This window comes from Vicugna pacos, chromosome 16 (genome assembly GCF_048564905.1).
Source record: "Vicugna pacos chromosome 16, VicPac4, whole genome shotgun sequence".
In the NCBI taxonomy this organism is placed as follows: Eukaryota; Metazoa; Chordata; class Mammalia; order Artiodactyla; family Camelidae; genus Vicugna; species Vicugna pacos.
In genome coordinates this window covers 11,221,229-11,242,116 of record NC_133002.1, presented here as the reverse complement: position 1 = coordinate 11,242,116, position 20,888 = coordinate 11,221,229, and the positions used below count along the sequence as shown (strand labels likewise).

At 54.7% G+C, this 20,888-nt stretch overlaps 1 protein-coding gene across 4 annotated transcripts in view; it reads right to left on the bottom strand.

The window, feature by feature from the left end:
• PIK3R5 (phosphoinositide-3-kinase regulatory subunit 5) overlaps positions 1–20,888 on the bottom strand; it is a 61,576-nt gene that overhangs the window by 3,428 nt on the left and 37,260 nt on the right. Inside the window, exons 2-15 of one of the 4 annotated variants that reach the window (XM_015250794.3) lie at positions 20,283–20,398; positions 18,422–18,522; positions 16,219–16,287; positions 15,330–15,468; positions 8,251–8,320; positions 5,825–5,999; positions 5,141–5,294; positions 4,371–4,454; positions 3,474–4,194; positions 3,209–3,371; positions 2,760–2,885; positions 2,159–2,287; positions 1,929–2,022; positions 1,626–1,702 (exon numbers count right to left, since the gene is read on the bottom strand). In XM_015250794.3, the coding sequence (XP_015106280.2) occupies positions 1,626–1,702; positions 1,929–2,022; positions 2,159–2,287; positions 2,760–2,885; positions 3,209–3,371; positions 3,474–4,194; positions 4,371–4,454; positions 5,141–5,294; positions 5,825–5,999; positions 8,251–8,320; positions 15,330–15,468; positions 16,219–16,287; positions 18,422–18,522; positions 20,283–20,385 (2,205 nt within the window). In that variant the 5' untranslated portion in view covers positions 20,386–20,398. The remainder of the gene's footprint in view (positions 1–1,625; positions 1,703–1,928; positions 2,023–2,158; positions 2,288–2,759; positions 2,886–3,208; positions 3,372–3,473; positions 4,195–4,370; positions 4,455–5,140; positions 5,295–5,824; positions 6,000–8,250; positions 8,321–15,329; positions 15,469–16,218; positions 16,288–18,421; positions 18,523–20,282; positions 20,399–20,888) is intronic. The other 3 variants (XM_072940636.1, XM_015250795.3, XM_015250796.3) reach the window with 3 other exon arrangements.

Here is a 20,888-nt window from a genome sequence, read left to right as displayed (position 1 = left end):
ACAGTTCACCTCCGAGGTCAGGCTCGTCCTCCAACTTTTCTGATTTCTCCTTCTCTTTCAAGGGCACCTCAAACCCACCACGTCCTACATTCATGATTTTCCCACACCAGACCTGTGCTTCGAAAGCAGAAAATGGTACTGCCGGTCGTAGAAGACTGAAATCCAGGAGTTGGGGGCCTTGCCTTTCTAACCCACTCCTAAGCTCTGCTGCTCCTGCAGTTCCCATCTGGCTCCCGCTCCTTCTGCCTCCCACAGCGCCAGCGCCCCGAGCAGGCTGTATTCCCAGACCACCACAGGAACCTCTGGATGGGCTTCCCCCACACCCACCTGGGGACCCCTCCGATATTCTCCACTCAGCTGCCACAGGGAGCTTCCAAACATCAGCTCTGATCATGTGGTACCCATCCCCAGCCCCACCCCAAACTGGAGCCCCTTTATAAGGTATACATTGCTCTTAGGACAAGGATAAAACTCTCACTGAAACTTGCTGTTGGCATTCTGGCCTTCCTAATTTCTTCATCCTCACTTGATCATCTTGTCCGAACTCACTCTCTGCTCCAGCCCCTTTGGCCCTCCTTCAGTGTCCTTTGACCATCATGTTCTCTCTCACCGCAGGGCCTTTGCACATGCTTGTTTCCTCTGCCTGGAGAGCGAGTCTCTCTCTTCTTTTCTTACCTAACCAACTCCTGGTTTTCTTTCTAACATAGACTCAACGGCCCTCAAGGAAGCCTTGTCTAAATTTCCTAAGTGGGCTGGATAATCTCCTTAAGGATTCTCACAGAACCACTGGCCTCTCCTTCATCTGTCTGTCACAGTGGTAATCACAGACGCTGTGGAGTCATCTAACCCCTCTGGACGGTAAGCACTTTGCTCACTCCTGTGAATACTCCTATGCTGCGAACAACGTCCAGGACAACGCAGGTGTTTAATGAATGCCTGGCACATGGCACCCAGTGAGTGTCAGCCCCCACCCACCTCCTTGGCCACCACACAGAAAGTAGCCCCCCATCACTATCCCATCAGCCCTTTTATTGCCTCCTCAGCCCTCGCCACCCTTTGATATGACCTTGGGCATTTTTGGTTTCCTAGTTTATTGTCTGTCTCCTGGGCCTGGCTCCCACTGCTTACTGCCAGTCCCCCTTGCCCAGCACAGAACCTGGCAGGGGTAGGTGCTAAACAATCTTTCAAATTGCTGAAGGAAGGGAGAGAAGGAAGGAAAGAAGGCAGGAGGGCTCCCAATCTGGGGGGTAAGCCTGACATGGTTTGGACCCTGGGTATACTTGTGGGCACCCCACCCACCCAGCCGGACACAGCAGCCCTGCAGCCCCTGGCCTGTCCCTCCCTCTGCCCTACTCTCACCCCCAGCCCTGTGGCCAGGTCCGAGCACTAACTGGAAGGGCTGAGCACGTTCCAGTGGAGGGAGAACACAGCAAGAGGGCAGCTTGGGGGGCAGAGGCGGGGACAAAGGTCCACTGCTTTCCCCGCTTTCTCTCAGCACCCAGGAGAGCCTGGGGAGTCTGCTGTGGCCCTCCAGCTTAGAACAGGCCCAGGAACACACGACGTTGGCTCTGGGAGGAGGCACAGGGAGCAGACCCCGGGGGGAGCAGCCCCAGCCCCCGTCTTACCTTGCTGTAAATAATCTGTAGTGTTAGAGGGATGGCCTCCCGGTCACCATCGATGCCCAGCCGCTTGCTACCGGGACCTGTGCCGCACACAGACAGACCCTTTGCTCCTTCTCCCTTCCTGGGCCCCTCACAGACCCTGGGCTCTGCCTCCCTGTCCCCAGGACTCCCCTCCCCAGGGCCCCAGCTCCTGGCCCACCCCCCTCTAGCTCCGCCTCCAGAGTCACTCCTCCTGGCACCCTCTAGCCCCACCAGCTCCAGTGTGACACCCCCAGCCCCTCTGCCACTGGCTCAGGCAGCACCCACCTGAGGCCTTGATGGCGCGCGTGGCCGCTGAGTGACCCAGCTCCAGGGAATGGATGAAGATCTCCGTTGTCTTCTCCCCGGTGATGAAGGTCAGCTGGAGAGGGCAGGAGTGCAGGCATCAGTGCAGGCCCCCCGAGGGCCCCCACCCTGCGCCCCCAGTGCAGGGCGGCTGGCTCCGTGGGCGGTGGGCAGGCCATGCGGGGAGCGGGCGGTGGCAGGGCGGGCCTCACCTCCGTCTGATAGACCTGCAGCAGCACCGGCCGGGCCGCAAAGCGGCAGTAGTAGAGCAGCATGTCCGCCAGGATGGGCAGCTGGGCCGGGGAGCCCTCCAGGGGCCGGGGCTCAGCCTTTAGAGACTGCTGGGGGTGGGGATGGAGCCCGAGGCAGAGGGACGGGTGGACAGGGAATGAGAGAGGAAGAGAACATGAGAGAAGAAAGACAGGCACACACACACCGAGAGGAGAGAGGTCGGGGGCTGGGGAGATGGGAGCAGGGAACAGAACGCCCGGGGGAGGACCCACAGCCCAGCCTCCGTGCCCACCCTCACTGGCACGGGGACAAAGCTGGGAGCTGAGGAAGAGGGCTGAAGCCTGAGATGCCTGGGCCCCTCTGGGGCCCCTCCCTGTCAGTGCGGTGACCCAGCCCTCACCCCCGGAGCCCTGGGCTCAGCTCAGTCCTGCTTCCACACACCCTCCCTGCTCATTCCCAAGTGAGCCTGGGTCCTCCACCAGGGCCTCAAGCTGGATCCCCCAAACTCAGGCCTTCGAGGCAAGGCTGGGGCGCCTGCAGCCATGGGGCCCCCTCCCTGCACATGGGGACGGGGCCACTCACCTGGCACAGGACCTCAGGGGGCAGGTGCATGAGGCCCAGCACGTTGCGCTCATACCAGGGGTCGAGCATGCCGAGGTAGTGGGAGATGTCGTTGGTGCTCTCCTCCCAGGGGGGCGCGCCCGGCTCCTGGGCGAGGGGCGAGGGTCAGTTCCAGCCACCCGGGGCGCCAGCCAGCCCGCCCCCAGGGCCCTGGGTGGTGCCTGCAGCCCCCCCTTGAGCTTCTCCCTGCCCTTGGAGAAGTCTGGCTACTCTCAGTCCACGGCACAGAGCAAAACGGCCCCCTCCCAAGTGCAGCGCAGGGACCACTCCCAGGAGCGAGGCCCAGGCAGGAGGAGGCACCGCCTAAACACGGGTGGTTGCTTTCGGTGACTTCCAACCAGCCCCTTTCAGGTAACTGAGACCCGCTCCTCGACTCTCCTACCCCGCTGGGCCCAGGGCTGGGGACGTACTGTAGGGCCGGGGTGCCTCGGGGAGTCTGTGGGGAGCGGGGAAGGGCTGGGGGAGGCTGGGCTGGTGCTGGTGCCGGGCCCGTGGGTCCGCTTCACGGGCACGTAGAAGAACTGAAGCTTGAAGAACCGGGTGAGGAGCGGACGATTGTTCTCCAGCCGCCTGCTAAGGAGAAGACGGTGAGAAGGGAGCCCCTTGGTCCCAGATTTCGCTGGCATCACCACCCTGCTGCCCGGGGCACAGCGATGCCCCCGTTTCGGCTCTCACCGCAGGTTGCTGTACGCCCGAGCCACCTTCCCCGAAATCCGATCGGAGCCAAAGACCACGACACGTAGCGTGGAAGCCTTGGGGTCCTCATCCCCACTCAGGAAGGGGCGACGGCGCTGGTGGCGGGAGGCGGGGGCCAGGAGCCAGCTGGGCAGCTGGGGGCTGAGCTTGGGCTGGGGAAGGGAGCGGGAGCGCTGGGCCCTGGACGGGGGTGGCACCAGGCCGTCCAGGGGGCTGCAGAGGCTGCCGGCCCGCCGCAGGGGCAAGGCGGTGTCCGAGCCGCCCTCCAGGCTCCGGGAGTCCCTCCGCAGGACCAGCTGGCTGGTGCTCTTGAACAGTTTATAGATCCTGGTGAACTTCTGCCCGGGCCTGCGGTGGCCCCTGCGCTCCCGGCTGCCAGGCCTCTTGGGTCGCTCGAAGGTGCTCTCCTCGCTGTCCTCCACATAGCCACTGTCCATGCCGTCCGAGAGGCCCGAGACAAAGGAGGTCAGCAGCTGGCGGGAGAGGGTGGGTCCTGAGGTCTGGGACGAGACGAGGGACAGGGTGGAGTCGCGGGAGGCAGCCGAGCTGGTGGAGAGCAGTGAGTCCCTTTCGGCACAATGCCCGTCGGTTTCCAAGTCCTCCTCCTCGTCCTCCTCGTCCTCCTCGTCCTCCTCATCATCCCCCAGGATTCCTGGCTGGATCAGCTCCTGTTCCTTCAGCAGGATTTCCTGCAGGATGTCTGCGGGGAAGCAAGAGGAGGCACCGTCTGGGGGTCTGGGCTCTTAAAGCCCCTCTTGTACACCACTGGGGGGGCCGACAGGCCAGCCCAGGACTCAAAGCACTGCCCCCTGCTCTGCTTAGAGCCTGCCTGGAGTGGGGGCTGGTGAGGGGGTGGGCACCATGAGGGCTGCTTACCGAAGCTGTCCTGGTTCCAGCTGTAGGTGTAGCACCTGGCGACAGGGATGGGGATGGTGCGGAGCCTGCCGGGCTTTGCAGGATCTGGAGGAATGGGGGAGGAGGGGCAGAAGGTGAGGGCCAGTAGGGGCCCTGAGATTGGCCAGCCCAGTCCCCTCGTCCTGGAGGAGGGGCCAGAGTTGGGAGAGGACGGGCACAGGAGCACAGGACGTGCAGCCGGGTGGGCTGGGGCTGAGCTGGAAGCTGGGAGGCCCGGCCTGCAGATGGAGGGCGGCTTTCCAGCACACAGAGCAGATGCCCTGCCCTGTCCTGAGCTGCGTGAATGTGGCCAAGTCTCAGCCCCTGCGCCTTATTTTACAGGGTTCAGATGAAAGAACAATGGCAGGGGGTCTCTTCTTCCAGAACAGACTTACTATAAGTATACTTCCCAGACCCCCTGGGACGAGGTGGGCCCAGTGACTAAGGTGGCTTAAAGGGGCACATGCACACATGCCACAAGCAGCATTTGCGTTATCTTCGTTGTGAAGATGAAGTCCCTGGCCCTCAGCACTCTCTCTTCTTCCTCCCGCAAGCTGCCCCAGTGGTGATGATGGTGGCCCAACGCCGACCCTGTGGACAGGAGTCCAGCCCTCGGGGACGGTGGAGCAACCAGGTGTCGGAGAATCTGAGTCCCTGAATGACTGTGAATGACTGCCCCAGCCTGGCAGCTCTCTTGGGAAGCTGGAATGGGCAAGGGGTAAATGGGTCCCCCTTCATCCACAGAGCCTCACCTAAGACACCAGGGAAGCCGGCTTTTTCTCCCACTGCCTGCAGCTTGGTCCTGAGCCACTGCCGGGCCTCAGCAGCATCCCCGATGCCAGATGCCAGCTCCTGTGCCTCTGCGGTCTCCGTGAAGATGTCCTCGAGCTCTGCCAGGGTCTTGGACTGAAACCCCAAACCATGGCTTGGCTACCTGACTTCTTGGTCAGTCCCTCCTCAGCCTCATCACCCACCTCTACCCACAGCTGACCAGGGAACCAGGCCCCCTGCTCCACCCCTATTCTCTGGAAACAGGAAGAAAGGTCCAGAGCCAGAGCCCTGCAGAGTTGGGAGGGTCCTCTGTTCACCACTGCGGCCCAGAGGGGGCTGTCCAGGGCTACACAGCTGACCCGTCACAGAACTGGAACTGGATGCCTGGCCTTCCTGCTTCAGCCAGAAGCTCATTCCTCTCCACCCAGCCCATGCCATGCCCTGAGGCTCTGTGTCCAGCCCCACTGTCCAGGGTGTCACCCAGCCAGGTTAGGACCCAGCACGACAGAAACCTTCTTAATGAGGCCAGCCTTCCAGTCCCCACCCCACCATGTCACTCATGGTGACAGGCCTCAGAGGGCGAGCAGAGAGGGGACTCTGCCTTTCTGGAGAAGACTTCTCGGCTGGAAAGGGGCAGTGCTGAGCCCCGGGACCCAGGCACATACCTGCAGCCTGCAGTGCAGACCTGGGAGGTCGCAGTGGGCCCCGAAGGTGGCCTGGAAGGCGTGCAGGAGGAGGGTGGTGTAGGTGCTGTGCGGCGAGTGCCTGGGCGAGCTCAGCTTGTCGGCCACGGCGAGGAACTCGGCCTGCACCTCCACCGGGTTCAGCAACAGCACGGTGCTGGGGACAAGAGGACTGGCTGTGGACACTGGGGGCGGGGGATGGCCACAGAGCCGGTGGCCCCGGCCTCCTCACAGACCAGGTGGGGCCTGAGGCCAGGAGAGAGGCTAGGGCTTACGAGCCCCCAGTACCAAGGGGACAGCTTATGGTCAACTTTTTAGTAGTTTTCAGCTCTTGTTTTCAAAGACCTTTTAAAAACTGAACTTAATTTTCAAGAATAAATTTTATTTCAACTTTTATATAAAACATTTTTTTTTCCTACAGGACAGATGCAAGATTATGCAAAAAAGGATCATCCTTCAGGTGAGGTGACTTGAAGTTAGGTGGTCATTTTGGGGAGGGGGTGGCAACACAGCCACGTGCTGTCACGCGTGGTGCGGCCTGAAATCGCAGCCGGAGCGCTGCTCCTGAAGCCAGGGGGTGGGGTGTGGGCAGCATGAGCCAGGAGGAAGGGCTGCTCTGACTCCTCTGCTCACAGGGGAGCCCCTCCTAACTTGCCAAAGTCATCACACAGGCCAGCATCGGGCCAGGGGCGTCCAGTCACCTCCGCCTCCCCTCCCCCGGACCCTTGGCTCTCTCCTGATGCCAGTGTTCCAATGTCCTCATTATGGAGAATTTCAAACGTATCGAAATGCGAAAAGAATCGTGAATGCCAAGGCGTTGACCACTCAGTTAACAGTTAACACGTGGCTGTTCTCACGTCACCTACCCCAACCTGACCCCTGAGACGGCTTTTCTCGACGGCATTCCAGCCAGCTCGGTTACACCTGTAAGCGCTTTAGTATGAGCCACTCACACCTGCTCTCACGCTCTCAGAAAGCCGCGCTGCGTTTAAACCCAGTGCAAGGAAGCACCGGACAGGTGGCCCTCTCGCCAGTGTCTGTGGATGGCCGTCCCAGAGCTGGCCCTGGCGTCAGGACTCAGGAATGGGACCAGAATCTGTCAGAGTCCCCATGGTTTAGGGAGGAACTCATCTTGATCTCTCTACTTGTAAGAAAAAAGGAGCCGGCTCACGCAAGGGGTCCCTCACTGAGCCCCCCTCCCTCACCAGCCACTAGTCATTCCCTCAAGGGCATGCATCGAGCTCCACTGTGTCCAGGGCCAGGCCAGCCACACCCATGCCCTCCCCACCTGCACACTTCCTCTGCACGCTTGTCCCCACGTACAGATAACCAAAGCGAGACTGTCTCTCAGCTCTAAGCTCTTTCTGCAAACCTCTCTGTGCCTCAGTTCCCGGACCTTCCTCACAGGGTTAACACAAGGGCTGAGTGATTCAGTGATGCTCACGACAGGGCCCGGGGCTCAGCAAGTGCCTAGAAGATACTGGTGACCACCTGCCTTCCACCTACCTCAGCACCCTGGTGGCGTCCTACTTACTTACTCAGTTACTAAAGCAACATTAGAGTTTTTTTTTTTTTTTTAATGTTCTTTCTGTCTCTCTCGAAATCTGCCACTGGCTTTTTTGTTTTTACCAAGAAGGAACTCAACAAAAGCTTGCTTAGTGAATGTGCCCTGCATCCCTGGGGCTGAGGTTGGGGAGGGGCTGGGGCGACTATAACTTTTGAGCTGGTGGAGGAGGGGGGAGTCTCTGGGCTCTCTCTTGGTGAAACACCACCCATGGGCGGGGAGAGCTGCCGGAGGGTTCCTCAGAACGGAGGCTTCCTCTCTGGTGCTTTTCCAGCTGCAGGCAGGGACCCAGGAGTGCGTAATGAAACCACTTTGAGGACTAACAACCAGAAGTGTCTTTTAAATGAAATGGACCAGAATAGGTCAGAGCTCATCCCAGGGAGAGGGTGAGTTTCGTTTCCTGAAACTTGTCTCAGTTCTGTGTGCGTGTATACACCAGGCGTTTATATAAAATGCATCTTTATTGTAGGTCCTGGTTAAAACAGTTTGGAAAAGGCTGTTTTACTAACAGGCAGAAAGATGTTATAGAATGAACCTGGGCTTTTGAGTCTACCTGAGGCTCAAATCCTGGTTCAGACACTTGCTAGCTGTGTGATCTTGGGGAAGTTACTTGGCCTCTCTGACCTTCAGTTTCCTCATCTGGAAAAGGGGGGTGTAAAGTAACATAATGTGTGCTCAGCACCTGGCACAATCAAGGCAGGTGGTTTTAACCTGCTTTTGTTTGTTTGTTTTTAAAGTCTCAGACCCATTTAGGAATCTGATAAAAGAACTTTAACCCAGAAAAATGAACCTGTGCACAAAACATCACACAACCCCCCATTCCTCACGCCCCAGGAGCACTTACACGGTGGAGCTGCGGTGACTCCTCGTGGACAGGCCCTGCTCAGCCCTCACCAGTCGCTGGTAGGAGATTCCTGTGGCCAAAAACAACAACAACAAAAGCCAGTTCATGGGTTACCCTGTTCCTTCAGCAGTCATGGCCCTGCACCTCGCAGGAGCCTGGCCCTGGAGAATCAGGCTGGGAGCTCCTGGACCAGGGGAGGGGCTGATCAGACCTGTGGCCTCCAGGGCCTTTAATAAGCCCTATTCCCAGACCTCATCTCGGCCCTACCTGTCCCAAAAAGCTTCACTGTGCAGCGACTATGGGGCAGGGCGTCCTGGGAGAAGAACAGGACCCACGAGGCTGCCGGGTCTCCTGCTGTCCAGCTGGTCCTGGTTCCTGTCACTACGGCCCGTTCCCAGTCCCAGGTGTCCTCCCATGGTGGGTGTGTCAGGCACCCCTCACCTCAGCCTCAGCACCAGCCGGCCCCACCTTCCTCTCAGCATCTCAGCCTTGCTTCACACATGCTCTCGGGGGCCCTCAGGGACCCCGGGCCTGCCTGGCGTTGTCCCTCTTTCAGGCTGAGCCACTGCACCGCAGCCCCCGTCTTGGTCCTCCTCTCTGGCCTCATCCACCTCTCCGTCTCCTCGGATTCAAATGTGCAGGGAAGCAGCGAGCCAAGTCCTCCCCTTCTCCCTGCAACCTGACTCAGTTCTGCAGCTGGAGAACAGACCCTCCCAGGACGCCTTCAGTTCTGTGTCAACCACGGGGAGATGAAACCACAGTTCACTCTTCCCAACGACAAGGGTAACACAAGCCAGGGCTGGGACTCAGAGGGCAGGCAGCCTCCTTGTTAGAGCCTGGACATTGTCATGGGGGCCCCTGCTGGAGGGTGGGCTGGCCAACCTGGACTGGGTGTGAGCTGGGAGCAGGAAGGCCAGCCCCACGGAGAAGAGCAAAGCCATCACTGGGGATAGAGACAGCTGTAAACAGAAGAGCCAGGATTTTTGTTTAGTAAATGGCCCCAAATTCCCAATTTATGCTATTCCAACATAGGACCGAGTTGCTTTGATATGGGGCCTTTTGTTTGATGTGTCTCTTAGGGAACCGTCCCATGTTTAGAAGTGTATGTGATGTCTATTTTGATAGGAAAGTCCCTGAAACAGTGGTGATTACTATCGGGGCTCAGGACACCACCTGGTGGCCACTTGCAGGCATGACAGAAAAGTCCCCTACGGCCCCTTAACCCCCAACAAAGGGCTGCAGGAGTGCATCCCCCCGACCCCCATCCCCTGCCCCCCAGTCTCTCCGACTCCAAAACACACAGACAGCAAAGTCTTCTCTTGACCCTTCTGCACTTTTCTTATACTATGTAATGTTTTAACAAGGAACGCACATCCCACTGACCAGTAGCTACCCCCTCAGTTCTGCCCCCCCCCCCCCCCCCCGTGCCGGACAGGCGGGCCGGGGCCACGCCCCCTCCCGGGGCAGCGGGTGGTGATCACTCTCCCTCTTCATCTGGTTCCCTCCCAAACGCAGGCCTCAGCCTTCAATCCCACTGCCCCTGAAGCTTAGAGCTTCCCGGTCACAGGGCTCAGCACCTCAGCCAATTCCTCCTTGCACTGCCTTTCTTTCAAGTGTTTGATACTGTTAACAACTTTCTCCTTAAAACCTCCTCTTCCCCTTTGGTCTCCGTAGCAAGGAACATCCTCTAACATCCTTTATTTCTCCACCTGCTTATCTTAGGACGCTTTAATGGTCTCATCCCGGGGCCGTGATGTCATTAGAGCTGGGAGCTGCAGTTTGCCTGATTTCTTTGCATGAGTGGGGGACCCAGAGGGAGCTGCTTCCAGAGCTGACTGGCTGGTGCTGAGCAGTCCAGATTCCAGCATTTCCCGAGGGGCACCCAGAGCATCAACTGGAGCTCTCTACCCCTCCCCCAAAGACAGCCATCAAATCCCCGCTCCTCGGCTTCTCCTGATAATGGACCTCCACTTTTCGGGAGCCTCAGGGTGATGGCCCCCCTCCTCCCTTCGACTTTCACCCCTCTTCTCTGGGCACCTCAGTAGAAAGAAACAACTTTCTTAGTTTAGGGACCGTCTTTCTTAGACCAAGGCTGGCCCAAGGGCTGAACAAAAAACCTGCCTAGGGGTTTCTGTGCCAGGTCCTGACAAGCAGAAATTCAAAAGGGCCACCTCATGCAGGAGAGGGATGGGTCCTGGCAGTGGGAGCCGGTGGGGGGGGCTGCCACAGTGAGGTTCAGACACCTCGTCCAGGCGCGTGGGCCCCTTCGCAGCTGACCCTTGTTTACCGACCTGTGCTTCCCCTCTTTTTTATTTTTTTTATTTTAAAAATACAAATATTCCTTTTTTAACTGAAGCATGGTTGGTTTACAATGTTGTGTTAACTTGTTTGGGGTGGAGGTAATTAGGTTTACCTATTTATTAATTTTAATGGGGGATGGGGATGGAACCCAGGACCTCATGCATTGTGCATGCTAAGCATGCTCTACCACTGAGCTATACCCTCCCTGCCTCCTCTTTTTTAAAGTCGTGACTAGAAATGGCCATTCTGCACAGAGCAGCTGACTATGAAGACAGAGGATGCGTGACAGTCCCCACTGCTGTCATGGAGCTGGAACTGGTACCAGGTTCAGGACGCTCCTACAGAACGCTCGGGCTGAGGACATGAGACGGGGCCTGGGCAGCCACAAGGTGGGCAGCAACAGCACTGTCCCCGTTTGCCTGACGTTTTCCCCTTAGAAGGCGAGCACCACCATTCCGCGGGGTCGCCTGCGCTGACACAAGGCAGGGGAAGCCCAGACCCAGCAGGAGACAGTGCTGTTCCTCTTCCTGTGTCTACAGTGAACGTCCCCTCGGTCTGGAGTCTGAGTCTGACCCACACCGTACCCTGATACAAACACTCCCAGCAGCCGGCTTCCTCTGATGCTTTCCTCCCTCCCAGGGTCCCCTGACTAAACCCCTTCCTGCCTCTCAGCTCAGGGAGCCTGGGTTCTAAAGAGCTGGCAGGAATTGGGGGTATAAACCTTTCATTCATTCATAATCACAGATAAAATGTATAAAATACAAATTCTTTGATCAGTCACATCCAAGAGAAACTTACTGCCACTGAAGAATATTCAGAATTCACCTGCCACCAGTTGAGAGACAAAACTGATTAATCCAGGTGTGTTCCTGCTTTGAAAGGAGGTCAAAGGGTGGGCAGGCGCTCAGTGAAAGGAAAAGGGGCAGGAGAAGCTGCCCACCGGCCAGGAGCGCTGGCCAGCCCACAGTCTCTCATCGCACACAACCACCTGCCTATGCCTCCTAGTAGAAACACAGCTTCGTGCAAACATGAGAATGTGATGTTTGGAATCAAACAATATGGCTTCTGGAATCGAATGGACATGGGTTCAAGTGTTAGAACTCTTGTTGGCTATGTGACCACAGGCCAACTACTTAATTATCTGGCCTTCAGTTTCATCAACTGAAAGATGGGAATTACCCAGGGGGATGGTCTGAGGATAGATGACACCCAGCCTCAGCAGTGATGCAACCATCGCCATCACCGCCAATGCCATCCTCGTCATCAACAATGGCAGCCCTACTTTTTAAATTGAAATATACTTGATTTACAATGTTGTGTTAGTTTCAGGGGTACAGCAAAGTGATTCAGTTACACATATATTTTTTTCAGATTCTTTTCTGTTATAGGTTGTTACAAGATACTGAATATAGTTCCCTGTGTTCCACAGTAGGACCGTGTTGTTTATCTATTTTATATATAATAGTGTGTATCTGTTCATCTCAAACTCCTAATTTATCCCTCCGCCCCTTTCTCCTCGGTAACCATAAGTTTGTTTTCTATGTCGATGAGTCTGTTTCTGTTTTATAAATAAGTTCATCTGTATCATTTTTTAAGATTCCACATATTAAGTGATATCATATAATATTTGCCTTTCTCTGTCTGACTTACTTCACTTAGTGTGATCATCTCTAGGTCCATCCATGTTGCTGTAAACGGCATTACTTCATTCTTTTTTATGGCTGAATAATATTTCACTGTATATAAATATAGACCACACCTTCTTTATCCATGCATCTTTTGATGGGTACTTATGCTGCTTCCAAGTCTTGGCAACTGTAAACAGTGCTGCTGTGAACACAGTCCTACTTTTGACAAGGAGGCTCAGGGACCTTATATAACCCACCCAAGGTCATCAGCTAGTAAGTGACACAGCATTGGTCTTTGTCACCCCGAGGCCCATGTTCCTTCTTTCACACTTGACTTTGTAACTTGGGCAAGAATCATCACACTTTGCTGGGCCTCGGCTGTCTCACGCACAAAATGGGAGTAATGTTGCTTTTCCCTCTCACACCCCGGGGCTGTGGTCTGGGTGAGATGCACTCGGAGGACTTTGGGTGCTTCGAAAACTGCAGTGACTCACACCCACAATGCCCACTCTTGCCCCTCAAGATTACAGACCAGCTCTCTGCAGGCCAGGATTGTGGTCTGCACAGCCGTGCAGACACAGAGTAAATACTCAACAAACATGTGGGCTGAACCCAGGAGGGCTGTGGTGGGCAGGACCCGGCAGCACTGACGTGAGGTTTCCTGTCACCCCCAGATGGAGGCAGTAGGCAACCCTACTAGGAGTGGAGTCAGGAAGAAGGGGGAGGCCCGCAGGCTTGATAACCTGCCCGCTTCCTCTGCCACCCAGCCACATCAAAGCGAGATAAACTGTTTCACTCATCCCCATGGCAACTGACTCCCTAAGGCTCCATGGGTGGAGGGCCCAGCTCCCCAGGTCCCTCATCATCTTCTCCCTGTGGCCTTGCCAGGACCCATCTGTTAAGCTAAGACCACCCAAACCCTAATGCCCCCAGCAATGGGAAATCAGTATAGGCCAGCATTCATCCTCACACACTGCTCTGAGAGGGAGACATTATTGTACTCCCATTTCACAGATAAGGAAACTGAGGCTCCTATGACATTAAATGTCTTGACAAAGGCTCCCCAGCCACAAAATTTGAAACCACGATGGTCTAGTACCCAGTACTGGTAACCACCAAGTGATTCAGCCGCTGCCTCTCCTCCAGAGCTAACTGCCCCGCCTCCATCCTACCCACGCCACCCGACCCCTTTCCTCCCATTGCCTCCTTGATCTGGGGTTACTGGCGGTGGAGCCACTCAGCAGTAAGGCAAAACTATCACCATGTGCCTTTACAAAGTAACACTAAAGCACCTCCTAATTAGCCCTCTTAAGGGTACGTAGGAGAAGGTAATTTGGATTAATTTACTGTTTGCTATTAATGAGGGCTCATGTTCTGTGAAATCAGAGGTTCACTTGTGGATGTGAGGTGAGTAATTTTTGTTCGGTACACAAGGTAACTTTAAAGGTTTTTCCCCTCATAGATGTTTTATTCCCCAATGTGATGTTAACCTAACTTTGTATCTAATCCTGCCATCTTATTGTGGCTTCTATGAGAAATTTATTTCAGTTTCTCATACCTTTCTTTAAACCAGCTCTCCAGCCTTGCTGGTTCCCTCAGTAACGAGTTGAATGCGTCTCTGACACAGGCTCACTACACATCAGAATGAGTGCTAGGTTTTTTAATTATTTGAAAATGATTCCTTGTCATGAGAGAGAGAGCTAATGGTTTCCTATCTCGGTTCTGCTTTCCCTGGAAGAGGAGACGCTCCTAGCATGGGCAGCCTGGCCTGAGCATCTCCCTTTAGGCATTTGCTTCTCGGTCCCCAGCACATCGGAGGCATCACATGGTCCCGGGGCAAGAACCACAGGAAGACACTCAGCAGTGAGTGACTAGAGTTCCAGAAGTCCTCCCTGCTCTGAGTCCAAGGACCCTCATTCCATTTCCATCTCCAGCCGTTACTCTGCCTGGCTCTTGTTCCCCAAGCTGAGAACCCCACGTCCCAGAGTCTGAGCCTCTCCACAGCCCGCCCTTCTGCTCCGCATCTGTTCCCTGGGCTGCTCAGAGCAGAGTTCCTGCTCAGCTGCCCACAAAAACATCTCAAGGCATAGCGTGCATTCAGCTGGTGAGAGCCAGCTGGTTCCACTTGAAATTGGGAAGCGGTCTCCCTGCACGCAGGTGACAACTCTCCCCCAAGCCAGCATCTCCCTTAGTCATTTCAAAGTCAGGGCATTTTGATCTTTGCTATAGACTGAAGGTCCTGCCAAGGTATTTGCATTTTAAATCCTTTCTATCTAATTACAGAAACGAAGAAAAGCTTTGCATTCTTGCTAAAGGAATTCTGGTTACCAGCAAGAAGCCCAGAGGCATCTAGACCTGTTTGTTTTGGGGGTCAGTAGGTTGGGAGGGAATGAAGGAGATTAACCTTAAATTGGCTTGTTCGCTTAGGGTGCCTTGGGAAGCTAGGCTGGCTGACCTGTCTATTCACCATGTGCCCCGACACCTTTCCTAGTCCAACCCCTTCTCCTCGGGGCCTGATTTCTCAAGTCGTCCACCTGAGTCTCTACCAGGAGGTAAGGTCCAAGTAATAGGCAGACTCGCTGATGGCTAACCCTAACCCGTGTCTGTTCAGCTCCTCTGTAACAACAGACAGCTGACTGGCTGGGGGAAGACAGATCAGCTGACTGCTTGGAGGAAGACAGATTAGCTGATTGGTTAAAGGAAGACAGCTCAGTTGACTGACTGGGGGAAGACAGATAAGCTGATTAGTTAAAGGAAGACAGGTCAGCTGACTGCTTGGAGGGCCTCTTGTCATTATTGCCGGGGCTTCTCTGACCCGGGCAGCCTCAGAGACCCCCTGGGCTAACCAGAGCAGGGGCCCAGGCTGCAAAGTGGGGTCTTCTTGCCCCGAAGCCTGGCTCAGCTTCTCCTAATGATCCCCCCCTTGAGCTCCTGCCTGTGTTTGCTGCTTTCAGCCACCTGATGATGGTGCACACACGGTGCCACAGCCCCACGAAGAGGAGACGCCAAGGTTGTGGAGCCGACCACGGGCAGAGAAGAGCTGAGGGATGCGAGGTGAGGAGGGTCGTACCCAGAGCCCAGCTTTAGAAGAGCTGGAAATGTCCTGACTGCGTGATCCCTGCCCCAGGTGCCGGCCATCTCAACACTTACCTGGGGCCTTCAGCTCAGCATCGATGAAGGTGAGCAGTTCCTGGCAGATGCTACAGTAGGGAACAGGCCAGGTCAGGAACCGGTGGTAGGTTCTGGCTGCTTTCAGAAGGAGATCTGAGTCTGGTGGGAAGTGTGGTGTCTGGGATGGAGAGGGAGTGGCAAGCAGAGAGGTCTGGTGAGAGAAAGCTCACTGATGTTCCGGAGCAGACCCTGCTGCTTTCTGGAATGTTCCACAAAGGGCACACATTTCCTGGCAGCAGCATGTCCCAGGATGAGGGCAGGTGGAATTGAAAGTGAGTTACAGACAAAGTGGTGCCCAGGGATGTACCAAGCATAACAGTTTACCAAACACACATATCAGAGCACCGCTCTGAAAAGCTGTCATTTGGAGGTCATCCTAAATGGTGTCATGGCTGCCACTCATTCTGGGGACTGGTCTGCAATGCCTAAACCACCTTCACCCTCACAAGAGGCAAATGCTTATTCTTTGAAGTGGATTGACTCAATGTACATGGAGTCCTTTGGTACCTCCAGTCTGATGAACAAGGGGCGATCACACTGGGTGAAACTGGCCACTGAGGTACAAGATGAGGTGGACATCGACTCTCTTAATGGAATCTCTTTTGTAGCTTGGGAGCACACTGTGACCACACTCCCTCCCCTCCGTGCCCCGCTGCGCTGGGCACAGTGGCGTCCTGTGGAGTAACTGGAGCCCTCTCAAGACGGCTAAGCAGAAGCCATTAGAAAGCTGATGCCCGCCTTGCTGGACACTCTCTGTGTGTTTATCCTCAGAGCTGTGAGGGCTGTGCCCCCTTCCTCGGAGGCTGCCCTCCCTCCTGCCCGCCTCCCCCGGCCCGCCTCCCCCGGCCTAGGCCAGCCTGGAACTTACACAGAGGACAGTAGAATAGAAGAGCAGGGCCAGGGGGGCGAGGAGGTCATAGGTGCCCTTCTCCTGGACCTGCGGCAAGAACAAGAGAGGAGGCGTGAGGCTCACAGGGTGCGCAACAGAGCAGCGCTTCCTTCTCTGTTTCTTTGCTTTTTTTTTTTTAAGTAAAAAGGAACATAATCACAAGACCAAAATGTAGAAAATAGAAGTTAAACCCCCCCACGATATCCCTCTTCCAAACCCAGCCACAGCCAACGTGTCAACGTACTTCTTACACCCTTCTTTCCTATGTATTTTCTCTGCAAAGTTGTAAATCGCTGTGGGCACATTTTTACCCCTAACCTCTTTTAACAAAAATTATTATAAAGAGATTTCTGTTTTGCTACATCACCTCTAAGACCACCTTTTTTCCCCTCCTGGTTATACGTTTACTTGCTATGTGTGTTGTAAATATTTTTGTTGGTTTTTCAATTTTACTCATTTTTTGATGTACATAAATGACAAGTGCTAACTTTTTCCGTTATGAATTTTTGCTTTGCATGCAAGGGTCATTTAAACATTCACGAATATTTTCTCCTTTCCTTCAAAGCTTCATTTTCTTAAACTGAAATCTTTAATCCACCTAGAATTCCATCTGCTGTAGAATATGAATTGGGAATCTCAATTCATATTTTTTGAAACGTTTAATCAGTTTCCCCTAAACCATTTGATACATTTTACTGATGCAACTTTTTAATATATTCAGTTTTGTTTCTACCCCTAAGTAATATCCATCATTTTTATTAGCTGTAGAATAGTATTTCTGGTAGATCTCCATAATTTATTAGCTTTATTTCAGATACTTGAGATTAATTTCTTGCTATTTTAAGTACCTGTGCAATGAACACCTTTGTGCACATTCCTTTTTCTGTAATTTGAATTATTTATTCAGCATAGAGTTCAAGAAGTGGAATCAGTGGATTAAAGACTATTAATATATTTATGATCTTTGAAACATATCGCCAAATTGCTTTCGGAAAGAATTCTGCCATTTATAATCCCCTGTACATATGAAAGTACCAGTTTCACTGTACCCTCCCCTGCATTTGTTATTATAATGTTTCTGTGAATTTGCTAGGCAAAAGCTGTGTCCTGGTGGTTTTAATTTGCATTCATTTTATTATAACTGAGGCGACACTTTCCATATTGTTTACAAGCTCTATTTACTCTTCTGTGAACAGTCTCTTTGATAGAGCCCACCCTCAGCGCCATGTACACGCATGTAGATACACAGTTTAGAAAAAGTGCTGAAGGTCCCTCAGCCCATTCTGGAATTCACGGGGGTTGAAGAGGCAGAGAAGGCCCCACCATCTCTGCTGTGCCTGGTGACCTCAGCAGAATCAAATTTCGAGTTCTCTTTCTCTTTCCCCTGAATAGACCACATGTCCAGCACACCTGCTGCTCGACCCCTTCTTTGCAAAACCCTCCCCTGTTGCTACACGGTCGTGGATCCTTTATATTGGGTTTATAAGCTAAGCACTCCAGAGGTGGTCTCGCTCTGCCGAGTTCTGAGTGCTTGGGATCAGGGTATAAGAGCAGCAGGTAAATGGTGCTGCCAGCACTGGAACCTTGGGTGTCTTGATAAACCGAGACCTTCTTCTTATGGGTAAAGAGACAGCTGAGAAAGTCACGTGTTTTCCAACTCAGTCACGTATCAAAAAAAAAAAAAAGAAAACTTAACGAAGGAAAGTTCTTTATAAAAGAGCCAGTCTCCTTAGGGACTCACACTGTTCTGGAACCCCAGCCCAAATCAGCTTTTCTTCCACGTCAGAAAAGCCTGACTGACGGGTGACGGGAGGTCTCAGTTTACCTCTCCAATCTGTTTTCTCTTTCGTGTCTTTGTTCTGATGCATCTTTTGGAGGAAAGGAATTCAGCAGAGCTTCTTCCCTTCTTCCTAATCAATACCTTGACCTACATACAACGTCTGTCTTAAGAAGCAGCTTACACTCGGGACCTGGCTCAGGGACCATGTGTTCTTATCGAAAGGACCACACCCCTCCCCCTGCCCCCAGGCTTTCGCTGAAGCAGAGAAGGCGCAGGCTTCCAGTGCCTCCGCCAAGCCCCTCGGTGGTCCGGGCACCCCAGACCTGAGGTTCTGTGGGGACCTATTTCTCACGTCTGTGAAGCCGATCCCAGCCCACCCTTCAGCCCCGGGCTGGCCCTCACCTCTCGGGTTTTCTGCAGGATCTGCTCCAGGAGGATAAGGAAGTGGCCCGGATCCCGGCTGACCAGCTCCTGCAGGCTCCAGCAGTTCAGACACAGCCCCGCTGCAAAGGGGGAGAGAGGGTCCGTGTGGGGCTGGTGAGAAGTGGAACTTCCCGGGGCTGCTCTGGGGCCTTCCTTTCTGAAGTCAGAGTCTCAGAAAATTCTGGATCAACACACTTGACCCTATGACGCCCCATCGAGACTCAACAAGTTTCTTCTTCCCACATGGGCAGGAGGCTCAAGAGACACAGAGATGGGCCGGGATCCCCCTTGGAGGCCCGGGAACCGGCCACGGTTCTGTTCCCCGCACCGCTGGGGAGCACCACTTCCCCACACCGTCCCTGCCCTGGGCTCCCACGGTTCGCAGGGAAGGGGACGGGGCAGAGATCGCTAGAAGAATAAGGAGAGAAGCCCGGGCAAGGTGATCCCACCCGGGACATGAGGCGGAGTCTGGGCAGCCGTGGGACCTCCCGGGACTGCCGGCCAGGAAGGGGAAACGCCATTCATCTCTACTTCGAAAGCTGTCACTCTGCGACTTCCCCAGACTTTCTTATTTTGTCAGTCTCTGCTTCCCTGCAGTCAGCAAAACCCTCCAAAATGAAAAAGGGCTGTCTCAGAGGCGTGTGTGTGTGTGTGTGTGTGTGTGTGTGTATGTGTGTGTGTGGTGGGCAGTGAGAACAGTAGGGGCAGAAGTGGCCCATTCATGTGACCGGGCTCCTTCCAAAGTCCTGAAGTGTGTCCACATGGTCACAAGTTTTTGTAAAATGTGCAAAAATACAGATATTTTTATATTCTCTGACTTAATGATGGCCCCTCAATTCTATAAGCTTGGTCCCACTGAAACCTGAGTAGGAGGCCAGAAGGAAGAAAACTGCCATTTCCTGAGCACCTTCTGTGCGCCTGTGAGATGCTGGCACTGTCCTACATCATCTCCACTGGGTCTCCCATCCTCCCCTTGGGAAGTGGTTCCTGCAGTAATTATTCTTGTTTTACAGACAAGGCAGGTGAGTCCTGCCAGGTTAAGAGACTTGCACAAGTCCATATAGCTGGTGAGAAACAGTTTTAAGCCAGGTGGGCTTAATTCCAAGGAAAGCCTCCCCAAGGAGGTGACATTTGAGCTGAGACCTGGATGGGAAGGAGCCAGATCTGTGCAGTTCCTAGAGAAGTCCAGGCAGCAAGTGCAAAGGTCCCGGGGTACAAAGGAACCAAGGATGTCCAAGGAGCATGGGTATCTATCTCATGGGGTAGTTAGGGAGACAAGTGAGATGTGAAAAATCTTTGAGTGGAAGGAATTATTACAGTTTGGCAGCAGCTTTCAGAGACCACGGCCCCCGCCTGCAGAGACCACGGCCCCACCTACAGATACCCCCGTTCCTCCGTCCTGGGAACGTGGAACATGGAGGCCTCCTGTGCCCTGAAGTTCTGCTGAGATTCTCCATTGTGCTGTGGGGAAGAGGAGGATGGAGCCATGGAGGGAACTAGAAACCAGGTGAGCAGGAGCTTCTGGGGAGAGCTGTCTACACATTCCCAGCTACAATTTTGGAATCAGGAGTTGTGGCCTTTCTAAGCAGGTCCAATACCTTCTTCAGGGACCTATGTTTCTTGCACACACTAAGGAAGCAAGGTTCAGTGCCAAGGAGGGTGAGGGCCACTCTCCATCAGGCGCTATGCTGCACACCTTCCCAGGTGAGGTCCAGGGGCTTGCTCAAGTCAGTCAGGGCTGGAACCAGAGTCTGCCAGTTCCATGCCTGGTCCAGTGCTTACCGCAGCCCCCGAGACTTCCTCGGGTTCTAAATGTGCCCCCCAGCTCCCTCAGACCTACCTGACCAGGAGGTGGAGCGGCGGCTCAGGCTGAGCCCGTGCAGGCAGCGCTCCAGGGCGTGCTGGATGCGGTCCTCCGTGCACGTCGTGGCCCCTGGCTGCATCCTGAGTCATCGCCTGCGTGGGGGACAGACAGCAATCAGCCTGGAGATCCTCAGGTACGAGAAGCACGTGGCCTAGGGTGATGGCAGAGACAGCGGGCACTCACAGCCCAGTGCCATCAGCCTTGCAATGGCCCAGGTACCGGCTGCCTCCATGGCTGGAATGGCTCCTGGGCTCCTGGGCTCCTGGGGTTGCTGCTTGGAGCAGCAGGACAGAGCCCTCCTGCAGCCCAAGAGCACAGACTATGAGAAGCGAGGGGTCAGGGGAGGGGTGGGAGTGGAGAGGTGTGGGCAGTAGCGAGTGTCTCCAAGAGCCCGGGGAGTGCCCAGGGTGGGGCAGGAGGACCCCAAGGGAAAAAATCAGAATCACTTGGGGGACTTTTTCGGAATTTTCAGGCCCACGTCCCCCACCCCTCAGGGATGGGCCTTCAGTGTGCCGGCTGCTCCAGGGCGGGGGCTGCCTTCACAAGTCCCCCAACCCCACCCCACCACAGCCACTGCACGGG